We start from the raw sequence: 17,028 nt of genomic DNA on the forward strand, positions 1-17,028 counted from the left end.
ACCCGGTATTTCTTATAATGTTAGTATGCGTACAATCGGCAAAGACATGTATGTGGCAAATTTCATGTCAAAAGAGCAGTAAATAAGAACAATAAAACGAAAACAAAACTTTCGTGTCCATTTAGCAACATTTTATTTTACTCATTCTAATCTTCGTATTTATAATTACTGTATTTTCCTATGAAATTTACCACATATATTTCCCGATTGTACACATAGTATCAGTATTAAAAGTCTCCTGCAAAATCATTATTACATGATATTTTTACAAGAAGACAGTTATAGAAATGCGACAATCATTTTGGACATGAGTGTACAAGGATGTAACAGGTGTTTGTTTCAAACATTAAATAAGTGTTCGTATAAATTGAACTTATTTCCTGACGTCATAGAACTAAGAACTGTTGCAGAGCGATGTAAGTCCGGTGACATTGCAATATATCTATTTATTTTAAAAGCAAATTTTAATATGTTTTTATTTTCAACTTCCTTATCCTAAAATAAATACTAGCCTTTAACCAGCCCTGGTATCCCTGGTTGCATATCACTTTAGGATTTGGAAAAGGTGTCCAACGAATTAAAAAAAATGATAAGACACCTTTTAAAGACATTCTTTTGTTAATAAATTCCCACTAAAAAGTTAAAAATAATTTTGTTTATGCAAGACTAAATAATAAGAATGGAGTGCGTTATTTTAAGAATTTATAAAGTAACTGTAAGCCTATATGAGAGCGCATCCCTTTTTTTAGTCACGCATAAACATTTTTTTTAAACTTTTAAGTGCGACTTGATTAATGAAAGAATATCTTTAAAATGTTTATTATTATCTTTTCTTATTATTGTTAATGTTTGCGTCCTTGGCATAGGGTGTTTATTTTGGTAAGGTACCGTATGGTACGTTTCTATACTACTAGGGTATATTAAAATTTAGTTTCCTATGTGTTACTACATACATTAAAAAACATTTTTTTTTAAGAATTACTACCGAATATTACTACCGCTCCGCTAATAAGAGGGAGACAGATTGAGGATACCAAACACCCCTACCGTTGATTGAGAAATATATAGGTGTCGACACTATGAGCAACATCTACATATGAATTTGAATGTTTTATGGGCTTTAGACAATTGATTCAGACCGGGAAACATGGGGGACAGAATGTTGGAAGCAAGTAGTCCAATCCCTAGTTTGAATGCCTGGAATGGGTAAGGACTCTTCCCCCCTTGGTAAAACCTGCCGAAATTGGAAGCAATATCAAAGAAGCACTGCTTCGAAAAAAGAGGGAGCAAACATGCATAAATAGTCAGAGTCGGATTTAGGTTTAGTGGGGCCCCAAGCTGTTGAAGGTAATGGGGTCCTTTATGTGTCCAGATGAACATACGCACCCTACATACAGATATGAAGAAACTAGAGATAATTTAGGAAGCAGACTGGTAGAAGGAGCCCTATTAATTACACGAACGTAGGCTACACAGCAGGAAGCACTGTTGCTACGTATATATAAATTTTACTTTATTTTTTAAAATTTTCTTATATTTTAGAAATCCAATTTTTCTTTAGATTTTGGGTCCCCCAAGAGAGCGGGGCCCTAAGCTATAGCTTGTTTCGCTTACACGTAACTCCGGCACTGTAAATAGTTTACATATACAGGCGCGGATCCAAGGGTGGCTATAGAGGCTATAGCCCCCCCCCCTTGACGCTCAGGTATACACTGGATAAAATGGGCTTCAATCCTGTTTACTCTGGATAAAGAGGCAAACTATGGTTTACCTCCTCCCTTGATCATATCCTGGATCCGCCACTATATATATATATATATATATATATATATATATATATATATATATATATATATATATATATATGTATGTATGTATGTATGTATGTATGTATATAAATGTGTGTGTCTAGTATGTTGTACGATGGAAGCTGATGAAAGAGCTTTATACCATATTATTCTTGATTTTTTGACAGGTAAACAAAGAATATTTCGGGAATTAATCTATCCTAAAGATTATAATAATGTATCTTATTTTTTTTCTTGCATGTATATTCTTAGTCCTGCAGGAAGTTTTCATTTCTTTCTTGGAATAGATAAACGAAGACTTTGGTTCGGCTTCTCCTTCACAAATTTTTGTCGAAAGGTTGACTTTATCGCTACAAACACAAATTACTTCTTCTCACAGAAACCATCTACAAACACACTGTACTGCTGAAACAGAAACCATCAACCAAAGAGGTCATAAATTTTGCCATTCCTCGTGTTTGAAGTTCCCGTCCTTCACAATGATTTCCTTCCTCCCGCCCCTGTTAAGAAGTTCAAAGTAGATTTTCAAAAGGACTGGCTCCCGCTGAGAAGAAAAGGGGGATGAGGAATGACTATAGTGCCATCTAGCAGTTATACGGCCAAGTACGTGAACACGAAAAAATCTGATTTCTGATTTCTGTAGATTCAATTATGAAGGATATAATTTCTCATCGATTGTGAAATGGATGTCTTTGGAAACAGCGAAAAAATAGTACAGTAGCGCACAAATACAAAGATTCTACTCCATTCTCAAAAAAGTCCGGAGTTTTTAGCTCTTTTCCTTACTGTAAAAAAACAGAAGACTTTTCCGTCTGATTTTGATCATTTTCTTATGGGAATTTGGATTATAATTATCTGTATTTATAAGAAGAAAATATCACGCACAGCGTTCAAATTGCACCTTTAAAATGAGGTGCATCATATTTAGTGCGCTACTGAGACATTTTTGCGAAAGAACGAAATGAAACCGTGATTTGCCTAAAAAATGGTTGAGATCCCATGTTAAATTGAACACCAATATTCCGGCCGCTGTGGCGCACTCCTTCTCCCTCTTAAGCTAGCAAAACGAGGAGGTAGGTTCGCTAATTGTTGGCTGAGAGGTAAACCTATTAAAGCAAGACACATTAGAACCAAAGGCGTCACCAACAATTCATTTTGAGGGCAATGAAGATTGACTAGAAGCGATTTCCTCAAAGTTTACCTATACTGAAGTGTAATTTAAACTAATGATATAAAGTTCAAATAATTCAACATTCAAGTAGTAAATTCTTTAAACTTAACCCACATAGCACAAGTACGTCCACGGGATGTCCGATACTGAGCCCGCAACGGACGACGGGACATCCCGGGATTATCCGAATGTGCTCCCGGGATATCCACAGGATTTCCGCGGGAGATCCAGATGTCCGCTAATATCCCGGGATACGGGATATTCAACGGGACCACGAAGGGATGTATATTGGTTTTCCCTCGGACCTCCTGTCCTATCTGGGACGTCCCGTGGACATCATACATGGGAATCCTTCAGGACGTCCCATGCAGGGCGTCCATGGTATGTCTTCTCATTGTCCCGATAATCCCGGGAACCGAATGGGATGATTGGGATCAAAATGGGACATCCCAGGGACGTAGTGTGCTATGTGGGAATGATTCCAACATTTGAATATTATGAGGATTATTTGCACTGAGCTCCCTCGTGCTTTATGTAGTTGACCAGGATCTAGGATTTAGATTTTTGGGCTTTCGGCATCTAAGGCCATTTAGCCCTTCACGTTTTTGAGGGATGACGTCCCTTGGCGAGCACACAATACGGGTAAAGGGAAGGAAGGAAGCGGCCTGGGACCTATAAGTTAGGTACCACCCCGGCATTTGCCTGGTGTGAATGAGGAAAACCTCATTTAGGGTGACTGACCTGAAAAAGCGTGTTACACTTTTTCGACTGACTGCCCCCACCTGGAATCGAACCCAGGACAGCTCGCACCGATGGCGAGAGCGTTAGCGACTACGCTACACGGGGTCACTATATGGTTGACGTAGGCATCTTCTGCGCGGGAGACCCGGGTTCGATTCCTGGCGGCAGCTAGTGTGGTTTCGATCCAATTGAAACGGCCTGTAGATCCGCGTCTCATATGACCTCGCTGCTGGAATAGATTTTAACACAAACCCGACTGCAACGCATTATTTAAACAGTTATTCGGACAATTAATAATTATTCGGGGAATTATTATAATAAAAATAATTACTCCAACAGTTATTCATTCTGATAACGATTATTTATTCCAACAATTGAATCGATGAAAACAAAACCGCTTTCCGGAAATATCCTTGCTTATACAAAATATATATTTATAGGATATTTGTAGCCTTCAGGTCTTTTATCTTCCAAAATGCTAAAAAATGTAATGAAATTAAGTTCTTCCTTATAAAAACATTGCTATCACAGAATGGTCTTTGTTTCTGAAGTATTCTCCTTTCTCCACTTACCCGTTCAATTATTCGGGTAACGTTTAATTACATCTAACGGTGTAATAACAATGACACCCAGTGGTGCTATTCAGCCGGTTCGCCAGCTGTGATACGGTTCTCCTGATCGTCTAGAGTTATTGGTAGATGTGGGACGTAAACAGCTTCCTTAACATAATCGAATTTTGTACGAAATGCTCGCTGCACCACAATTTGTGACTCACTTCTTGCGAACTCAAGAACGCAGAAAACCTTGTACTCCACGGTAGCCATCTCACTCATAACTGAGAGGGAAACGAATGGTGGCCTATTGCCGCGCGAACTCTACCGGCCGCTTCGGGAACCATCATTGCCCACCGAAACTTTCCTCTTTCCATTGATATAATTGTACTTTAATTACTACGAATTCTTAAAAATGGGCCCAACTCGTATGGTTTGTTTCCTAAAAGAGTTATATGCATCTATCTACCTATCTATCTAATATGTCTCATATATATATATATATATATATATATATATATATATATATATATATATATATATATATACAGGACGTTATCCAAGATTTTCTGACAGGGTGTGCACCAGTACATTTATAAATTAAATTTGAATTTTTCAATACCTTCAGACATCTGTGGTGTGAATGAGGAAATGCCCTCGAAATGGTAAGTGTTTAGTCTCAGTGAATCCTTTTCTCTTAAACCTTCAGAAAATTGGCTTAAACAATTGCTTTTGCAAAACTCCGCTTTCTTTTAAGTCCCAAACGGAAACGTGGCAGGAGTAATTTTCGGAAAGTATTGCTTTTTTTTTTCTCACTTTTTAGATAGTGCATATTTATCACGAAATTAGGGGGGAAATTTAGAATAGTACCACTGGTGAGACGTAACGCTTTCTGAGCAGTTTGGTTTACTAAAGTTGCTTTACATATTTATCGTAGGCCTATCTGTCCGTTCGGAAGACCAAAAAAAAAAAAAAAATCTCAAAAACTACTTAATGGATCATCATCAAATTTGGCCAGAATGTACAAGGATCAATCTTAGGAATTGAGTTTGTTGATGGAGGTGATTTATTCACCGGAAGTGATAGGAATTAGGTATTTTCCACTTTAACGTAGACAGTAATAGGGTGAAAACGGTAGTAGGTAGCGACAAACGGTTTTCTGTTATCAATTAAACGTAAGGATCTGGTGTTATCATTCCTGTTGCGTAGCCTAGATTCCAACATGACCCATTACATTAATAAACAACGAAGCATCACCTATAAATAAGTGAATTATTATGTTATGAATAATAATAAAATAAACTAAGTTTCTACGTTTGAACATGATTCATAAGTTGGTTTCAAAGTGATTGATAACTAGAATACTATTACGTTCTTTACAAAAATGGAAGGCTCAGAATTTTTTTTTTAAAAAGCATTCATTTACCACTGCCTCCTACCATTTTCCCACATCTACGAAGCTAATCCGTTTATATAAATTGCTCCTACATGCATTAGTAGTACATATATGTATACTGTACATATGTAGTGACATTACAACACCAACTGCATAAGCAACAAAGGTTCTCAAATTTCGACTTATTTTCAGCAAGGTGTTTCGTGACTAGTGACACTCATGAAACGCGAAATATCTCGTGTCGCCTTGAAAGCAGTATAAGAAGTACGGTTTGAAATTCCAGACGAGAAATTTTAGGAAATCTCGTGCGCAACACTGGTTTCGATTTTGAAACATACGCCAAGTCATTACATGATATACCCCAACAATAAATAAAATTATGTTTTGAATGTTGGTATATCATATACCCTTTTTGGACCTCTCCTGACGTGGAAGAATGCTTATAACTTATACGAGGGTAAATCAGAAATTAACCGCAATTTAGCTACAATTTTTGTTACATTGTTCATACTGAATTCTGTCCTCGCTTACTTAATTGTTATGGTGTTGTGGTTATGCTATGGAACTTTGATGTTAAGGTTGGTGTAAAGGGACAAGTTTTACCGATAGATGTCACTACAGTCTTCGTATCTTTCTCATGTATTTTTTACGTTTCACCAAAAATTTACAATTTCTCTTACAAATTTCAACCTAGAGATTTCAAATTTTTGGAGAAGGAAGTTCATAAAATATCGAAGGCAACAATCCGTGCCGATTTCCTTCATTGTTGAAAGAAGGAAAAGGTTATATTGTTAAAGGTTTGGATATCCCTTCAAACAATTAAGCCATTTCAACAACGAAGAAAATTCTAAATAAAAAAAATCGGCACGGTTTGTTGTCTTCGATAGGTTATCAAGTTCCTTTTCTAAGAATTTGAAATTTCTAGGTTGAAATTTGTAAGAGAAATCGTGAATTTTCGTAAAAGGTAAAAAATACATGAGATAGGCAGACTGTAGTGACATCTATCGGTAAAACTTGTCTCTTTAAACTAACCTTAATTCCTCAATTTGTCTTTTGCTTTGTTGCAGATAGATCCTGGCCGCTCCATTAGAAGTTTGCACCAAAAGAGGAACAAGACTTTCGGCACAACACGGGGGCGAACAGTGTCTACGAATGGACTGAAAAATTCAAAAATGGTCGCACAAGTGTTAACATACGAGGAAGGAGCCAGTCGACCATCTACGGCCACAAGTGATGAGAAGATTGAGCATGAATACATGGTTCTATTAGACAGACAAATGACTATTGATGAATTAGCACATCGTCTGGAAGTGGAATACACCTTCCGACCACAAAAATTCGGATTACTGCTTGTTGTTCCTCTTTGGTGCAAACTTCTAATGGAGCGGCCATGATCTATCTGCAACAAAAGGAAGACAAATGGAGAAATTATGATCAAACTTCCATAGCATGACTACAACAGCATAACTACACAATAAACGAGGACAGGGCTCAGTATGAACAATGTAATAAGATTTATACCTACATTGCGGACAAATTTTGACTCACCCTCGTACATAAAACTAAGAAAAATCAAAGCATCAACTTTGTACAAAAAAAAAATACACCTTATTTCTTTTATTCCATGATGTTACTGCCCGGTGTAAAATTTACTTCAACCGCAATATTTTTGGCTAATTTATTGCTTCCCCTCAAAATAAATGCATCTGCCTCACTGTTAATAGTGATACGTATCGTTTTACTGTTTGTACTGAAATAATTGAACAAAATAAAATTTGGTTAATTGTAAACACGATTTCGTGTATATGTAATGCAGGCCCGTAGTCAGGCCAAAAATGTGAGGGGGGAACAGTAAAAATTAGAAGGGCCCGATTCAAACCATATTATAATTCATTTCCAAGTCTACCATGAAAATTTAAGGGGAAGCAGCAAAAATTTATGGGGGTCAGGTCCCTAGATCCCCCTTGGATACGGGCCTGATCTAATTTGCTCTAAAAAAATTCCTAAGAAATTTGAAAACCTTGGTGCTATTACACAAATATCGTAACAATGCATAACACGTTATACAAACCCAACCAGACATTATGAGAATAACCCCCACATGCATTAAATACATTAAGAACAATTTTGCATTGAGCCCCAGCACAAAATACATACGCAACCAAAAAGCAAAAAATAAGAATTTAATGGTATACATGATTTTGATTGCAGATTAAGTTGAAAACTTACGTATTCGGGGGTCGAACCAACTGGTTGTTCGTGTTTGATGATTGATGAAATAAACCTCTCCCTCGGGCGTCACCGCTTGCTCCCATCCTTCAGGTAAAGGTCCCAGGGAATCTGGGTTGAGCTGAGCATTTCCGCTGCCTGTCCCTGATAAAAATAAACAAAATCAGTAAGTACACTGTATCGAGCAATATCGGGCGGCACACAGTGAATCAATTTCAAATAAATCAGTTCCACCCGAGCCTTCGGTCCTGTGCATTATAGCTTAAAACTGTGCTCAGTTAAAAGTTCTAATTTCTTACATTTAACAGTATTATTATTATTATTATTATTATTATTATTTTGTATTCCAAGCACATAAAGTTTCATACCATATTTATACAATTATTCAAGGGCCCCCCTAAGTGGTAGTGCATCTAGCAACATCTATCAGCGCGACAGAGATGACATGATTGGTGCTTGTGATTAGAATATTGCGGATTTATGCTGAAGCAATACAGTCACTCTTTAGCTCTTAATTTATTCTACAATGTTGAGTACCAAGGGTCGCGAGCATAAGCTAATCATAAAAATACAATCGTGTTATAAAATACTACGAGGAAGGATCAAATGAAAACCTTAAAAACGCAATTAAATGCTGTAAAAGTTGGACAATGCCTCGATACGTGGCAGTAATACGCCTTGAACTGCACTTAATGACCGACAGGTGGTAGAGTGTTATTGGAAGAACGACAACGCGGCAGCATCAGTATCAAGATGGCGTCCCCACTGTACACATGCACCGCGTTAGAACAGTTTTCGGTGATCCGTTTTTTGAGTAGTGAAGGTGTGAAACCAAATGAAATTCATCGCAGGATGGCAGCAAAGTATGGTGATTCGTGTTTGTAGTTATGCATTTCTGGACAGGATTGTTACTGGGTTTAAGATTTGGGTTCACTATCATCAACCAGAAACCAAAAAAAGCAAGCAAGGAATGGCGGCATAGCTCTTCGCCGAGACCAAAAAATTCGGACTCAACTATCAGCAGGAAAGGTCATGCTCACTCCCTTCTGGGATGCAAAGAGAGTAATTTTGGAAGAGTACATGGAGAAAGGCGTGACAGCCAGTGTTTCGTATTCAAACCTGCTGAAAAATTGACTTCGCGCTTCAATCAGGCGTAAACGACGAGGACTTGTCCTAAAGTGTACTCATACTGCATGACAACGTTCGACCGCATATTACCCATTTCACCGATTATCGATGACATCAAATTTGTCTCATTCATTCACCCTATTCACCAGACCTATCCCCCAGTGACCTTCATGTGTTTGGACTACTCAAAAGAAGCGATGGGAGGCAAGCATTTCAATAGTGATGACGAGGTGAAAAACGTAGTGCAAAGGAGGCTACAATCTCGACCAAAAGAATTCTTCCAACGTGTTATCCATGCACTTCCGAAGCGGTGAAATACTTTCGTTCAACGTCAAAGGGGCTACGTTGAAAAATAAGAGATAAGATTTCCTTTTCGTTTTTACATTCTAAAATGTATTGTACTTTTACGGTTTTCATTTGATTTTCCCTCGTAATTAATACCAACAACGCCATCCCATGGTTATGCCGGCTAGGATAAAGGAGACGGTGATGAGAAATTAATGAAGTGGTGGAATGAAGAAAGTGGGAGGAAACGGAAAAACACCGACGAAACCCACGGACACGGTGTTTGTCCACCACAAAGTTCACTTGGTGGGAGCAGGATTTGAACCCGGGATCCTATGCACCAGAGGTGAACGCTCTACCACTGAGCCACCGCGGCCCCTATGATATAAAGTGTTCAGTAGTATAATATAATATTGATTTCACTATTAAATAATCATCCTAGCACAGTTTGTTTTCATCTCTGTTTATAATTTCACTTATTATTTTTTCGAGTTTAGTTATATGTCCCTTGCTTAACTTTAATATTACTTGAAGTAAATTAAATTGTTCCATAATACATTACATGTAACAATTTTCCGACACCAAGAAACATTTAAATAGGTTCATAAAGAAACCAGTAAAATGAAACAAAATTTTACTTCATTTCAAAAACAGATCCATACTTTTCTATATAAATTAATGAGCTAAAAAATCAAAAGACCGCACAGGAATTCAATACCTTTAGGACATTTGATCATATTTAAAATACACAGTAAGACATACGAAAGTAACAGCGACGCAACTAGGCTAGTTCTCGCCCAGGTCAAGAACTCGTCTTACTCCCTCCCTCTGACCGAACAAACCAAAACGCTCCACAACTACATATTTTTAATGACGCTCAACGCTAGCCATAGGACCTAAATTAGGGATGGCCAGAACCGGTTCCTGGTGGAACCGGTTTTCGGGTCTGAACGGATCCTGTTCTAGAAGATCCGGTTCCGGAATCGGTTTTTCGGTTCCAGGTCTGGAACCGGTTCCCAAGATCAGGTTCTGGAACCGGTTCTTCAGATCCAGGTCTGGAACCGAAAATTTGTGACCATCCCTACGCTAAACCCGATCTGCTGGTAGGCTGTGAACAGTGTGCTAGATGAAATGGTGGAATCGACAGGCAGGCGACTTTGTGGTGGACAAACACCGTATGCGTGGTTTCCTTGGGGTTCTCCCGTTTCCTCCTACTTTCTTCATTCCACCATTTCATTCATTACTCATCATCACCGTCTCCTTTAGCCTAACCGCCATAACCGTGGGACGTAAAACACAAAGATTTCATTTCATTTTTTTCGACAGGCAGGCGCCCAGTTGGCGGCCGCTTGTTTTATTTAGCTAAATAAGCTGGGAAACTGGCAAACTCATTGGCTAAACAGGCAAACTGGCCAACTCATTTGGCTAAACACCCACTGATGGAACAACATTTTTTGTGGGGGCACAAGCGGGTCTGGGCGGGGAGGGCACAAGCGCATAGTCCTCTTTGCAGTGTTTTGAAGGCGAACTCTGTGCCTCCTTTACGAGTCTTTGGGGGCTTTCGGATCAAGGTCTGGAACCGGTTCTTAAGATCCGGTTCTGGAACTGGGTTTTCAGATCCAGGTCTGGAACCAGTTCTGAAAACCGGATCTTCGAGAACCGGTTCTGCCGGAACCGGAACTTTGTGGCCATCCCTAACCTAAATACGCGGTTCTGATTGGTTGAAGTTATCCGTTTCTCGCCACATAGCATACATATAGCAGAAATCAAATGATTGTTGCTGTCGGTCCTCGTGGCTGAGCATGGTAGCGCAACGGGCTAGTGATCAATATCGCTTTTGGCGTGGGTTCAAACCCGGCACAAGGAAAATTTTATAACACCTTTATCATTAAAATAAGATGAAGATAATACTCATTTATCCTTGTACGTAATATGTAATGCATAAAAAGTTATTTATTTAGCCTACGTTACGAAGCATAGTTCAGTGAGCGTCAGTAAGCGAAGGGGGTTAGAAGCCCAGCAGGACTCGTTTAGTTCCACCTTTACCCCATGATAATACCACGTGACATTACGTCACACACGAGTGGTCTAACTTTGAACCTCATCCGCTTACGTGTAACCAAAATGTATTTTTTTTTTTTTAAGGGTAGCGCTTGAAAAAAAATTCCTCATGTTCTTACAAAATATAACTCAAACATAATTATTTTTTTTATTTTTAACAACACACGAAGTGACAATTTTCTTCTATTAACATAATACATGCACTAGGTTTAGACATCGCAAACTGAAACCAATCAGAAACGTGTATTTAGTTCCTATGCCTAGAGTCGAGCGTGAAAAAAATATGAACCCCAACTACATATGATATACATTTTCTCTTCAAGTGGTAAAGCTTCATTTCAAAATTGCAGTATATAATTTATTTTTTAGTATAAGATAAAACACTAAACTACTTAAGTTAATATTTGATTGCCAAATCATCTTAGAGTAGCTTGTCATATTCTTATAGTCTTATCGTAATAACTGCACATCACAATGTTTTTTGAAATTATATCGGCATGTGCATATGTGTAGAATGAATCAACAGTCTGTTGCTTTAGAATAGAATACTTAATTATGACATTCAAGCTGTTTTATACTCGGACATTTTATAAATCTCTTAAATCGATGTAAGTTAAATGAAAACAAAAAGCTGGAACTCAAATTTAACTTTGCGACCTCTTTTGGCTGCAAAGCTTTTTACAATGTCCTCAAAAGATAGCTTTTAAGGTAACTTATGAGTTGAGTTGATTTTAGTTTAGCGTCCCGTTCAACAGCGAGGCTATATGAGACGTGGACCTACTGATTAACGTGGAATCCGAACCACATGAGCTCCCGCCGGGAATCGAACCCGGGTCTCCCACGCCAAAGGCGCGTACGCTAACCGCTTAGCCACGAAGGAGCTCTAAGGTAACTTATGATCTATGGATATGATCCTAAGGTTAGTGAGTCGTTGCTGTCCTGATTTTTTTTTTAAACCGTATGATCTTTAGTTTGCTATAACTTCTTTCTTTGCCTTATACTGAAAAATATTTGTCCAGTTTTGGGCCCCCAAGCCAGCGCCCGGGGCACAAGTCCCGTTTGCCTCCCCCTTTAGTTACGTCAGCACCACAGAAAATAAAATTACTTTTAGTACAAACCAAGTTTAAAAATAAGATGGTAACGGTACGTTAACACTTAGTCTACGCGCCTCCAAACCTGATATTTGCTCCTTACATTTTTCTTCCTTTTCTAATCAAGTTTACCTGTATAGTATGTAAACGCCTTACGATTTCCTGACATTTCTTCAGCTAATACACTTCGAAAATAATGTAGCAAATATTCACACAGGCTTATTTCACATCTGAACAAAATTCACTGCGCTCTTATCAGAATACTGACGCATAACTCGATCTCAGAGCCCTCTGGTGAGTCAACTTCGCACGTCATGACTCACTCATACTGCTAACGTAATAGGTCGACAACAATACCTCACCTCAGCCACAACATCGTACACGTTATTCCAAACACGCTAACGTATTTTTCATAATACAATAAAGTATGCCAATGAACGAAATCAAGGTTTTAAATACTACTGCTGCACAGCGATGTGTCGGGATGATACCTCTTTTAACTCAAATTTATTTATTTATTTATTTTTTTTATCAATTTTCCACCTTGATAATGCATAATGCAGGGTGTTTCAAAATGAACCTCAAGGTTTTAAGGCTTTGTAGTGTTTATTACAATTATACATAATACATCAAATGAAAAAGCAATTCAACAGTTTTGCGCATGCGCATCCACTCTTTCCTGTGTCTGCCGTTAGAAAGCGCTAGTAGCAAAGATGGCGACTAGTGAGAACAAAGCTTTTTGTGTATTACAGTATGCGGCAAAACAAACAGTACTGAAATCACATCCTTGGCAGTTATTTATTTAGTTGTGGTGTAACATAATGTAACATAGGAAATGTTGTCAAATTGGTGCGAACTGAATGGTATTCAACACATATTGTAAATTTAAAAGGAATCGCGTCTGTACATCATATGTTCAAAATATTGACGATCATGTCGCACACATTATTCATCGCGGTCCTGTGGATCGATGAACATATTAGTGAACAGGGGTTGCTGAAACGACAAAACAAATGACCGAATCTTGTCTCTTAAATCCGGTATGTAGTAAGGAGTTCTCTCTTCGGAAAATTGCTTCCTTCAGTTACCCCATATGTAGGCATCTGGAGGCGTGGGAAGGATATGGAAGATACATTCCACGGAAAATCAACTCATGTTTAATCTCGTGGGAGAAGAACAAGTGACTCATTTGCAATTTGGGCAGTAGCTCCATCTTGCTGCATCCATTCTTGTAGTAAAGACATATATTTGGTGCGAGAAAAACCGATCAAATCATGCAAGAATGGGTTAATAATCAACTGTCGATTGATTAGCGATCAATGTCCACATGGTTCTCATCACTGAACCATATATTGCTGATCGAATCTTCATCTTCATATGCCATAGGTCCAGAGCAATTCAGTAGATGTGCGCACTCATTTCCTGCAGTGAGATGCTGCCCCACACCGTATGAGCGGAAATAATGTTCCACAATAAACACCTTCTCCCCTGTTGTGGGTAACATTATCTTTGTCCCAACTGCATACTAAGCTAGTCCACACACAACTAAATACACAAATGGCGATCACAGCTCATACCACATTGCACCTCTGCGCCATCCGTACGCGAATTTCAGTACTATTTGTTTTGCCGCATACTGTACATTTTGTAAAGATTGAATCTGTAGTTACAGTGCAACATGCTTTCCGTATTAAATTCATTTGCAATCCACCAAGTGATACTAACATCAGTAGATGGTATCATCAGTTTGAAAACATCGGCTGCCTGTGCGAAGGAAAGACTGACGTGGAGTGGATTTTGAGTTTAACGTCTCTTTCAGCAGCGAGGCTATATCAGACGGGACTCACTGATTAACGTGGATTCCGAATCACGTGAGCTCCCTCCGAAAATCGAACCCGGGTCTCCCACGCCAAAAGCGCGTACGCTAACCGCGAAGGAAAGAGTATGGGACGACCAAGAGTGACTGAAGAACGTGTTGAAATAGTGTCTTTCATCACGCGAAGCCCCAAGAAATCAGTTCAGAAGGCTAGTCGTGAATTAGCAATTCCAGTGACGTATGTGTGGAGAATTTTAACGAGATTGAAGAATTTAAGAAAAAGGATTGAAGCAGTTGTTGCAACAGTGACTCCAAACACACTGATCAAGGTTTGGGAAGAACTCGTTTATCGACTCGATGTGTGCCATGTAACGAATAGTGCTCACATTGAACTCTTGTAGCAAAAACTGTTTGAGTTGCCCTTTCATTTGATGATTAGTTATACAAAGGTAATCAAAAAAGTTTTGTCGCTTTTTCACCCACAATCTTCGAACATCGATATGATACCTAAGACGTACCTGGAAGATCAAACATGGTCCCCATCAGCATCGACAATATTCGGCCAGCGTTCTGGAAAACCATGGATTCCATCGCGGTAGAACTTGGTGAGCCGGAAGGCGAAGAAAGTATCAAGTGCATTTTGCACCTCTACTACGAATTTGAACTGGTGTCCTCTAAGGTGATTGTCCAAGGAATGGAACAGGTGATAGATAATTGGACAAAACAATGTCTGGGGAGTATGGCGGATGCAATAGTGTTTCCTATCCAAGGCATAGAATGATGTCCCGGGTCATCCTAGCCACGTGCGGCTTAGAGCTGTCCTGTAACAGGAGACCCCTTTGCGATTCAGAAGTGCTGGCTCCAAAGTTTTGAGCTTTTTTTCTTGAACACGGCTCAACTGCTGACAGCACACAGTTGTACTGATGCTCTGACCAGCTGGTAGCGTTCCCGATGCACGATGCCACGAGCAGTTTACCAAGCACACAGGAGGGCCTTCTTTTGATGCAGTGCTGGTTTCGGCTGTTTTGGAACCGGTTCATGGGATGTTAAGAAATGCTGACGTGCAGCTTCGTACAGGAGCCACTAATCATATGTCAACACCCTCTCCAGAAATTGCTCCTTCCGCAGATTAGACAGTAAAAAAACATAGGTGTCTGCTCGCGTTGTCTTCTGGCCCGGAGTTAAATCATGTCCGACCCATCGATCCAACTTGTAGTGCTTCCCAAGTTGATAGAGATGAAGCCGAATGGTTTCTCCACTCACATTGAATTGTAGTTCTAGTTCCTCTTATGTTTGGCGGTGTAACTGAACTGCCACAACCACGTAGTATGTTGCACATATCCATACCAACAATTTATCTTCGCCTTAACTCCATTCGCCCTCAACTCATGGTGTGATGAGGGCCAATTGGACATCAAGACCTCCACAAAAAGCGACAGAACTTTCTTGGTTATTTTACGGTATTCCTCAATAATACTGTGTGTTTCAATATGAAGCCTTAAAACCCCGATATTCATTTTGGAACACTCAGAATTGTTCTTTTGCAGCAAACAGGCTCTCATTGTCACTAAAATAAGGAGTTAATGTGGATAAGAGTTCATGTAATAAATTTGAAATTTTACAAGGAAGTTTCTTGTTTTTCGTTCCATCTTCCACAAATTTTGTTCTCTTACTGTTTGTATCTTTAAGCTGATGACATCAATCTAACAGGAAATGATATGAGACAATAGAAAGACATGCATAGGTTTTATTAAATGCCTGCAAGAACATGGGTTTAAAAATATATGAACATAAAATAAAGATGTAGGTCTGTATCACTTCCGGTGATGCATCTTCTTAGAACAAAAACTATAATATATATAGCGATAAGCAGCTCTTTGATACGGATTCAGCGACTAAAAAATAAGCTCCATCTCGACCTTTATCCCTCTACGGAAAGCAAAAATAAGTTCCATCTCAACCTTTATCCCTCTACGGTAACAAGCAAAAATAAGCTCCATCTCAAACTTTATCCCTCTACGGAAAGCAAAAATAAGTTCCATCTCGACCTTTATCCCTCTACGGTAAAAAGCAAAAATAAGTTCCATCTCGACCTTTTTTCCCTCTACGGTAACAAGCAAAAATAAGTTCCATCTCGACTTTTATCCCTCTACGGTAACAAGCAAAAATAAGTTTCATCTCGACCTTTTTTCATCTCTACGGTAACAAGCAAAAATAAGTTCCATCTCGACCTTTTTTCCCTCTACGGTAACAAGCAAAAATAAGTTCCATCTCGACCTTTTTTCCCCTCTGCGGTAACAAGCAAAAATAAGTTCCATCTCGACTTTTATCCCTCTACGGTAGTAAGCAAAAATAAGTTCCATCTCGACTTTTATCCCTCTACGGTAACAAGCAAAAATAAGTTCCATCTCGACCTTTTTTCATCTCTACGGTAAAAAGCAAAAATAAGTTCCATCTCGACCTTTATCCCTCTATGGTAACAAGCAAGAATAAGTTCCATCTCGACTTTTATCCCTCTACGGTAACAAGCAAAAATAAGTTCCATCTCGACCTTTTTTCCCTCTACGGTAATAAGCAAAAATAAGTTCCATCTCGACCGTTTTCCCCTCTGCGGTAACAAGCAAAAATAAGTTCCATCTCGACTTTTATCCCTCTACGGTAATAAGCAAAAATAAGTTCCATCTCGATCTTTTTCCCCTCTACGGTAACAAGCAAAAATAAGTTCCATCTTGACTTTTATCCCTCTACGGT

The 17,028-nt window shown here is 38.8% G+C and overlaps 1 protein-coding gene across 3 annotated transcripts in view; it reads right to left on the bottom strand.

Annotated features, from left to right (window-relative positions):
* LOC145684377 (transcriptional coactivator YAP1-like) overlaps positions 1-17,028 on the bottom strand; it is a 375,649-nt gene that overhangs the window by 87,669 nt on the left and 270,952 nt on the right. For all 3 annotated transcript variants that reach the window (XM_081756622.1, XM_081756623.1, XM_081756624.1), the window contains exon 3: positions 7,897-8,040. In XM_081756622.1, the coding sequence (XP_081612748.1) occupies positions 7,897-8,040 (144 nt within the window). The remainder of the gene's footprint in view (positions 1-7,896; positions 8,041-17,028) is intronic.

Source organism: Thermobia domestica, chromosome 4, assembly GCF_964235325.1.
Source record: "Thermobia domestica chromosome 4, izTheDome1.hap1.1, whole genome shotgun sequence".
Lineage (NCBI taxonomy): Eukaryota > Metazoa > Arthropoda > Insecta > Zygentoma > Lepismatidae > Thermobia > Thermobia domestica.